At 44.9% G+C, this 8,935-nt stretch overlaps 1 protein-coding gene across 1 annotated transcript; it reads left to right on the forward strand.

Annotated features, from left to right (window-relative positions):
• The first annotated feature begins 758 nt into the window (after positions 1-758).
• On the forward strand, positions 759-8,665 carry LOC143781316 (uncharacterized). The gene is made up of 2 exons (XM_077267863.1): positions 759-2,104; positions 5,879-8,665. The coding sequence occupies exons 1-2, from the start codon at positions 1,904-1,906 to the stop codon at positions 6,161-6,163; spliced, it is 486 nt and encodes a 161-aa protein (XP_077123978.1). The 5' UTR covers positions 759-1,903; the 3' UTR covers positions 6,164-8,665.
• Positions 8,666-8,935: the final 270 nt, after the last annotated feature.

The raw sequence follows: 8,935 nt of genomic DNA on the forward strand, positions 1-8,935 counted from the left end.
GAGCATTACAATTTGCTTGACTCGAGTAATGATCACCCGAGCATTTTAGTGCTCGCTCATCATTACATGTCACCAATTTTAGCCCCTTGTAATTTTTCTAAATTTTTCAGCTGTTTAGGCGCCTTAGGGGCCCTGCAGATGCGACATGTCTCCCGTCACCTTCTTCAGCCAAATTTGTGTTCCATAATTCTAATATTGCTCCTTCCGTTCCGAGCTCTGCCATTTGTCTAAACAGAACTTTTTGACTACCTGTGGGGTATCGCTACGCTCCTAATAAAGAGGAAAACAAGGTGGGGGGTCCACTTTTGGGTGTTACCTCTTGCAAAAGTGAGAAATTTGGGGTTAAAGCAAGATTTTAGAGGTACTTTTTTTCTACTTTGCATTAATTCCAATGTAGCACCTAAAGGGTTAAAAAATTTCACCATAACAGTTTTGAAGTATTTGAGGGGTGCTGTTCTTAAAATGATATCACTGTGGGGGAGTTTCCAATATATCGGCCTCTCCATTTCAATTTGAATAAATCCCTAAAGAAACAGGATTTGTAAATTTGATTGAAAAATGAGAAATTGCTGCTAAAGTTTTAACCCCTCCAACATTCTAACACAAAAAAAAAATGTTTAAAAAATGATGCAGATGTAAAGCAGACTTATAACGATGGTATAACGATCTGATGTAAAAGCATACAAATTTAAAGTTTGAAAATTGCTACATTTTCAAAACTTTTTTTCACAATTTGGATATTTTCATAAATATACTCAAATCATATCGACCAAAATTTACCACAAACATGAAGTACATACAATATGTCACGAAAAAACATTCTCAGAATCACTGGGATCTGTTGAGGCATTCTAGAGTTATGAGCAGATAAAGAAACAAAATTTGGCCTGGTCATTAAGGGTGTAAATCCCTGGAGTGTTGCTTTAGCAGTATACTTTGGGTCAAGGTCTTGTTGGAAGATGATCCTCCGTCCGAGTCTCAAATCACTGACAGACTGAAACAGGTTTTGCTCAAGAATATCCCTGTATTCCACACCATCCATCTTCTCCTCTACTCAGACCATTTTCCCTGTCCCTGCTGCCGAAAAACATCCCCACGGCATTATGCTGCCACCACCATGTTTCACTGTGGGGATGGTGTCCTTGGGGAGATGAGCTCTGTTGGTTTGGCGCCAGATATTGTGTTTACCTCGGTTGCTAAAAAGTTTAATTTTGGTTTCATGGAATCTCCCAAATTTCTTTTGGCAAACTCAAAATGAGCCTTACAATTTTTGTGTGTATTTTGTGTGTATGTAAAGGCTTTTATCTGCCTACCCTTCCATAAAGGCCACCTCTATGGAGTGTAAGGCTTATTGTGGTCGTATGGACAGATCCAGTCTCTGCTTGGGAACTTTGCAGCTCTTTCAGGGTTGTCTTTGGTCTCTGTGCTGCCTCTCTGATTAATGCCCTCCTTGCCTACGCTGAGAGTTTGGTGGGCGCCCTCTCTTGGCAGGTGTGTTGTGGTACCATGTTCTTTCCATGTGATGATAATGGATTTGATGGTGCTCCGGGGATTATGAGATATTGGGAAAAAATTTCTTTTTTTTATAACTCAACCCTAACTTGTACTTCTCAACAACTTTATCCTTGACTTGTTTGGAGATCTCCTTGGCCTTCATGGTGGTGTTTGGAGAACTCCTTGGTTTTCATGGTGGTGTTTGGAGAACTCCTTGGTTTTCATGGTGGTGTTTGAAAATCTCCTTTCTTTCTGATATTATCATGCTGCAATCATTCCATGACTCATTTTCTCAGATTTGGCACTTCCTACCTGTGATTGCACAACTGCAGATTTTCTTGCTCACATTTTGTGTATGACATAATAATCCTCAGCTCTCGGGGTGCGGTGTGAGGCTGCAGCATTATATATGGTAAGTGCAGGCGATAGCGGCACATCATCCTGCAGTGTGCAGATCAGCATCTACAGCTGCGGAGCAATGAGGAACCTTCATGTGGTTGTGCTGATCGCTGCATCCGTTCTGCTGTCATCAGTGAGGGCTCGGACCAGAAACCAGAACACGTGCTGCAAGAGCAGCCGCTGCCAAGGATGTGCGTGCCGCAGCAACAAGGTGAGTCTTCTGCATGAGCCATCGCTGTACGACGAACACACAGACAATGCAAGAGCAGAAAATCTGTGTCTGCAGCCGCCTAGGGGTTGTGTTTTGGGGTCTTACCGATGGCAATCTCGGATATATACTGTACTGTAAAAAAGTTTTAAGCAGATGCGGAGAAAATGCTGCACAGTCAGAAGCTTCATACATAGAAGGGTTAATTGTATTTTGTAAATTGCTAAAAAATAAACTGGTTACCAGTCGTCACCTCCATCATCAGTATCTGGTGACCGCCCGTTGTCTCCATCATCAGTATCTGGTGGAGCAGAGTAATAGAGGCCTTACGCCCACTGTGCTTCTCTTTGACGCTGTTTAAAATCACTTGCGGTGCAGGATTCCGAGCTGCACTATGTCAATTCCTCTTGCGGAATGCTCAGTCTTCTGTGCGGAATTTACCTATAGACTTGCATTGAATTAGGTAAATCCACAGTTAAAAAGCACATGCGTTGTGAGTTTATGCTGGTGTGTTTAGTCTGGTTTTAATAAATAAATAATTTAAAAAAAAATTGACATGTGATCCAATATTTTCTAGGTAATCAGCCAAGGTAAAGGAGACAGCTGGAGGCTAATATTATCAAGCAGGGAAGATACTTTGTTATTGGGCACTTCTCAGCCTAAAGGTACCAGCCTATATCCACTACAGAATGGCGCATCACATTAGATGCTCCAGTTCTGGCACTTTGCCCGCCTTTTCCCGATTGCCCTGGATCAGTGGCAATTGGAATAATGGTAGTTTGGTTTGACGACAGCTGTGATTTGTCAAAGTGTTTTTTTTCTGTCTGTGTGTTTTTTGTTTTTTATTATTAGTAATGAGGGTATCCAGGGCAATTGGCCAATCAAAGTGCCAGAATTGGTTTCTCTAATGTGATGCGCCAATTCCGGGGAGGCTGTAGGCTGGTATTTTTAGGCTGAGACGGATCCAAAAACAAGGATCCTTCCCTTGATAATATAAGCCCTCGGCTATTTGCTTTACCTTGGCTGGTTATCAAAAATAGAGAGGACCCCATGTCGTTCTTTTAAATTATTTATTTAAACCAGGCTAGAAACAACTGCGCAAATGCACTTACAACGCGTGTGCTTTTGTAAACTGCATCTAATGCAAGTTTATAGGGAAATTGCTCACAGAAGACAGAGTGTCCCCGCAAGCGAAATTGACATGCTGTTGTTCGGAAATTCGCACCGCAGGTGATTTTATGGAGTGTAAAAAAGAAGCACATTGGGCGTAAGATTTCTATTAATCCACCCACTGGGCTTGTACTGTACAAAGCAACGTTTTGGATGCAGGAAAAATACAGAATATAGAACACTAGTAATCCTGATCGTGGGCACGCAGCCTAAGGGGTAATGGAGGAGGAGGAGGTGGTTTTTCTCTTGTTGTGCCTTCCATACAAATCATTATGCTGGATAGAATGTTTCCTGACAGTTTTCCCTTTAAAATCCATTTTATCTTCGGGGTCTTCCCAATGATGTTCCCATTCCATTTCAGCGCTCTTTACATCCATTTCAGTGATTTTCCGCCCCCCCAGCCCTCTTGTTGGGGTCTTCGGGAGAAGTGCTCGAGTTTCCCATGGACTTCCATTATACTTGTTACACCAGTTGAGCACGTCCGAGCGTCCGACTGGCTCAATGCGGGAACCGAGAACCCAAGGATTTTAGTGCTCGATCATCACTGAAAGAAAACATTTTATTACTATTTATGTGCTCATACAGGCATATGTCCGATATGGCGGTAATATTTGCTCACTACACAGAAGTATTATGTGAACGATATGGGAATGTTTTTGAGATGTTATTTGTGGCATGCTGGCCGTCACCTGCATTATTGTAAGCCGGCTATATTATCTGAGTGCTACATGGAGGTGTCAATGAGGGCGGTACAGTGGAACGTGCACACACTATATGGCGGTGTCAATGAGGACAGTGTGGTGGGACATGCACACACTGTATGGCGGTGTCAATGAGGGTGGTGTGATGGAACGTGCACACACTGTATGGCGGTGTCAATGAGGACAGTGTAGTGGGACATGCACACACTGTATGGCGGTGTCAATGAGGGCGGTGTGATGGAACGTGCACACACTGTATGGAGGTGTCAATGAGGGCGGTGTGATGGAACGTGCACACACTGTATGGAGGTGTCAATGAGGGCGGTACAGTGGAACATGCACACACCGTATGATGGTGTCAATAAGGGAGGTATGGTAGAACATGCACACACTGTATGGCGGTGACAATGAGGGCGGTGTGGTGGGACATGCACACACTGTATGGCGGTGTCAATGAGGGTGGTGTGGTGGAACGTGCACACACTGTATGGAGGTGTCAATGAGGGCGGTGTGGTGGAACGTGCACACACTATATGGCGGTGTCAATGAGGGCGGTGTGGTGGAATGTGCACACACTGTATGGAGGTGTCAATGAGGGCGGTGTGGTGGAACGTGCACACACTATATGGCGGTGTCAATGAGGGCGGTGTGGTGGAACATGCACACACTGTATGGCGCTGTAAATGAGGGCGGTGTGGTGGAACGTGCACACACTGTAAGGCGGTGTCAATGAGGGCGGTGTGGTGGAACGTGCACACACTATATGGCGGTGTCAATGAGGGCAGTGTGGTGGAATGTGCACACACTGTATGGCGCTGTAAATGAGGGCGGTACAGTGGAACGTGCACACACTGTATGATGGTGTCAATGAGGGAGGTATGGTAGAACATGCACACACTGTATGGCGGTGTCAATGAGGACAGTGTGGTGGGACATGCACACACTGTATGGCGGTGTCAATGAGGACATTGTGGTGGAACATGCACACACTGTATGGCGGTGTCAATGAGGGCGGTGTGATGGAACGTGCACACACTGTATGGCGGTGTCAATGAGGACAGTGTGGTGGAACGTGCACACACTGTATGGAGGTGTCAATGATGGCAATGTGGTGGAATGTGCACACACTGTATGGTGCTGTAAATGAGGGCGGTGTGGTGGAACGTGCACACACTGTATGGCGGTGTCAATGAGGGCGGTGTGGTGGAACGTGCACACACTGTATGGAGGTGTCAATGAGGGCGGTGTGGTGGAACGTGCACACACTGTATGATGGTGTCAATGAGGGAGGTATGGTAGAACATGCACACACTGTATGGCGGTGTCAATGAGGACAGTGTGGTGGGACATGCACACACTGTATGGCGGTGTCAATGAGCACAGTGTGGTGGAACATGCACACACTGTATGGCGGTGTCAATGAGGGCGGTGTGGTGGAACGTGCACACACTGTATGGTGGTGTCAATGAGAGTGGTGTGGTGGAATATGCACACACTGTATGGCGGTATCAATGAGGGCGATATGGTGGAGCATGCACATACTGTATGGCGTGTCAGATAGGGCGGTATGGTGGAAAACAATGTATGTCAGTGCCAATGAGGGCGGTATGGTGGAATGTACACACACTGTATGGCGGTGTCAGTGAGGGCGGTGTGATGGAATGTGCACACACTATATGGCGGTTTATTGATTTTTTACATTTGTGCGCTGTATAGGGGACATTATTTCCCAATCACAGATGCTAAACTAAAAGCAAGAGCATCACTGACAACATGTGAATTTTACCCCCTAATATTTACATCTGAATGTTGGGGTAAAATCATGAGCCAAAATGAAAACAGGGAGCAGAAAATCCAATCAGCATCTACTGAGAAATAACATTGTAACTTGTTGATCTTCCTTCAGTATTCGCTGGCGATAGAAGAGTACCTGGAGGAGAGCTACAGAAAGAAGCTGGAGACGCTGGAAGAGGTTCTGGACAAAAGCTCACAGAAACCAAAAACTATTGACGACTCCATCAAGGACAAGTACGAAGCAGCCATCACTGCATCGGACAATGGAGATGACAACAGCACGAGACCCGACAATGGAACAGACGGTCTAAAAGAACCATTGGGAATCGACTTTTCTAACCAATTTGCAGGCTACATTCCACTGGACTGTCTGATATGTAAGATATCACATTGTTAGCTACGTCCCAGTGCACAACTACAAGCTTAGTACTTGTCCATACCTCACTCTGGACAGAGTCTTAAGCATAAACATGGAAACATACAGTCACCACCAGAAGGAGCTCAAAACATACAGATATATACAGTCACCACTAAATGGAGCTCACTACATACAGATTTATACAGCCACTACTAGGAGGAGCTCACTACATGCAGATTTATACAGCCACCACTAGGAGGAGCTCACTACATACAGATTTATACAGTCACCACTAGGAGGAGCTCACTACATACAGATTTATACAGTCACTACTAGGAGGAGCTCACTACATACAGATTTATACAGCCACCACTAGGGGGAGGTCACTGCATACAGATTTATACAGTCACCACTAGGAGGAGCTCACTGCATACAGATTTATACAGCCACCACTAGAGGGAGCTCACTACATACAGATTTATACAGCCACCACTAGGGGGAGGTCACTGCATACAGATTTATACAGTCACCACTAGAAGGAGCTCACTACATACAGATTTATACAGTCACTACTAGGAGGAGCTCACTACATGCAGATTTATGTAGTCACCACTAGGAGGAGCTCACTACATACAGATTTATACAGCCACCACTAGGGGGAGCTCACAACATACAGATTTATACAGCCACCACTAGGAGGAGCTCACTGCATACAGATTTATACAGACACCATGTCACGACACAGCTGCCGGGTGACCAGGGATCAGGGGCTCCTTCCCTGTCCCTAACACTAGGGGGTGCCCTAGTTCGCCCTACTCCCAGGATACTTCTGAAGATGAAGATGCCAGGGCCTCCACCTTTGCCTTATCTCTTGAGCTAGCCCTCCACCTGTTCTCTTCCCCCACCAAGGGAAGAGGAGCACTACTGTGTACCCTAGTACGCCAACCCAACAAACAAGGGTTAACACAAAACTCCAGCCATACAAAATATTCACTCACATATAACAGAGGAACTCATTGGTGAGTGGAGGTAGGGGAATAAACCAAAACAGAAAAGGATAGGGAATTACCACACATACAAACCAAGCAATAGTCACAGATAACTCCTCCAACTCTCCCCATATAAACACCTCTCCCTCCATTAGCCATGCAGCAAATGCTAGCTCTGACAAGGATTTGCATCTGTGCCCAGATTACAAAGCAAAAAGGAGTGGCTAACTGAGCTCAGCTGTGAGCACAGGGATTTCCAACATGGCCGATTAACTCCTGTTCTGCCAGAATGAAAAAACACAATAAACTGAAAGAGAAGTGCCGCAGATGCTGCCGTGTTCTGGCTCCACACTGTCGCAGTAACCCATGACACACCACTAGGGGAAGCTCACTACATACACATTTATACAGCCACCACTAGAGGGAGCTCATTACATACAGATTTATACAGCCACCACTAGAGGAAGCTTACTATATATTAGATTAAAACAGTCGCCACTAGGGGGAGCTCACTACATACAGATTTATACAGCCACCACTAGGGGGAGCTCACTACATACAGATTTATACAGCCACCACTAGAGGGAGCTCACTACATACAGATTTATACAGCCACCACTAGGGGGAGCTCACTACATACAGATTTATACAGCCATCACTAGGAAGAGCTCACTACATCCAGATTTATACAGCAACCACTAGGGGGGAAATCACTACATACAGATTTATACAGTCACCACTAGGTGGAGCTCACTACATACAGATTTATACAGCCCCCACTAGAGGGCGCTCACTACATACATATTTATACAACCCCCACTAGAGAGAGCTCACTGCATACAGATTTATAAAGTCACCACTAGGGGGAGCTCACTACATACAAATTTATACAGTCACCACTAGGAGGAGCTCACTACATACAGATTTATACAGCCCCCACTAGGGGGAGCTCACTACATACAGATTTATACAGCCACCACTAGAGGAAGCTTACTATATATTAGATTAAAACAGTCACCACTAGGGGGAGCTCACTACATACAGATTTATACAGTCACCACTAGGGGGAGCTTACTACATACAGATTTATACAGTCACCACTAGAGGGAACTCACTACATACAGATTTATACAGTCACCACTAGGAGGAGCTCACTACATACAGATTTATACAGCCACCACTAGAGGGAGCTAATTACATGCAGATTTATACAGCCACCACTAGAGGGAGCTCACTACATACAGATTTATACAGCCAAATGTAAAATACAAGCAGCGCTCAGACCTAATACAATAAGGGAATGGAGGGGTAGGAGAAAGGTTGCCCTCCAACAGGGTTTTATGGTTAGTCTACTCCAATACTACTGCTGAATGTGGATCCACACTGCGGGTGGATATCGTTCGTTTCACCAGGATGGTGGTGTGCTTAGTTTCTTAATTGAAATACAGTATGCCAGATAAAAAAAGCAACAAAAAAACACAACATGCGCTTTGATAATAGTGTATACTTTAGCATGAAATATGCAATTTAATAAAGTTGAGCTATTACCTTGGATTTTAGTAGTTGATTGCTTGGAAAGCTGGATACACAGATTATGTTGTCACCGGAAAAGCTGGGTGCGATGTATCTAGCTCCTGCAAGGAGAGACAGCGCCCGCCTGAGGTGAACGAGGGGATGTCCGCCTGTGTCCCCTGTACAGATTTATACAGATAGCACTAGGGGGAGCTCACCACATACAGATTGGAGGAATCAAGAAATCAAAAAGTGAAAACACGAGTAAAGGACAGAAAACAGCATAAGAAAAAAAGATGGAGGAAGCTTC

Source organism: Ranitomeya variabilis, chromosome 6, assembly GCF_051348905.1.
Source record: "Ranitomeya variabilis isolate aRanVar5 chromosome 6, aRanVar5.hap1, whole genome shotgun sequence".
NCBI classification, from domain to species: Eukaryota; Metazoa; Chordata; class Amphibia; order Anura; family Dendrobatidae; genus Ranitomeya; species Ranitomeya variabilis.

Excerpts from the sequence above, each read along its gene's own strand:
- LOC143781316 (XM_077267863.1), top strand. The coding sequence starts at position 1,904 with ATGGTAAGTGCAGGCGATAGCGGCACATCATCCTGCAGTGTGCAGATC. Across the intron at positions 2,105-5,878 it reads GTGCGTGCCGCAGCAACAAG|TATTCGCTGGCGATAGAAGA; the intron begins GTGAGTCTTCTG and ends ATCTTCCTTCAG.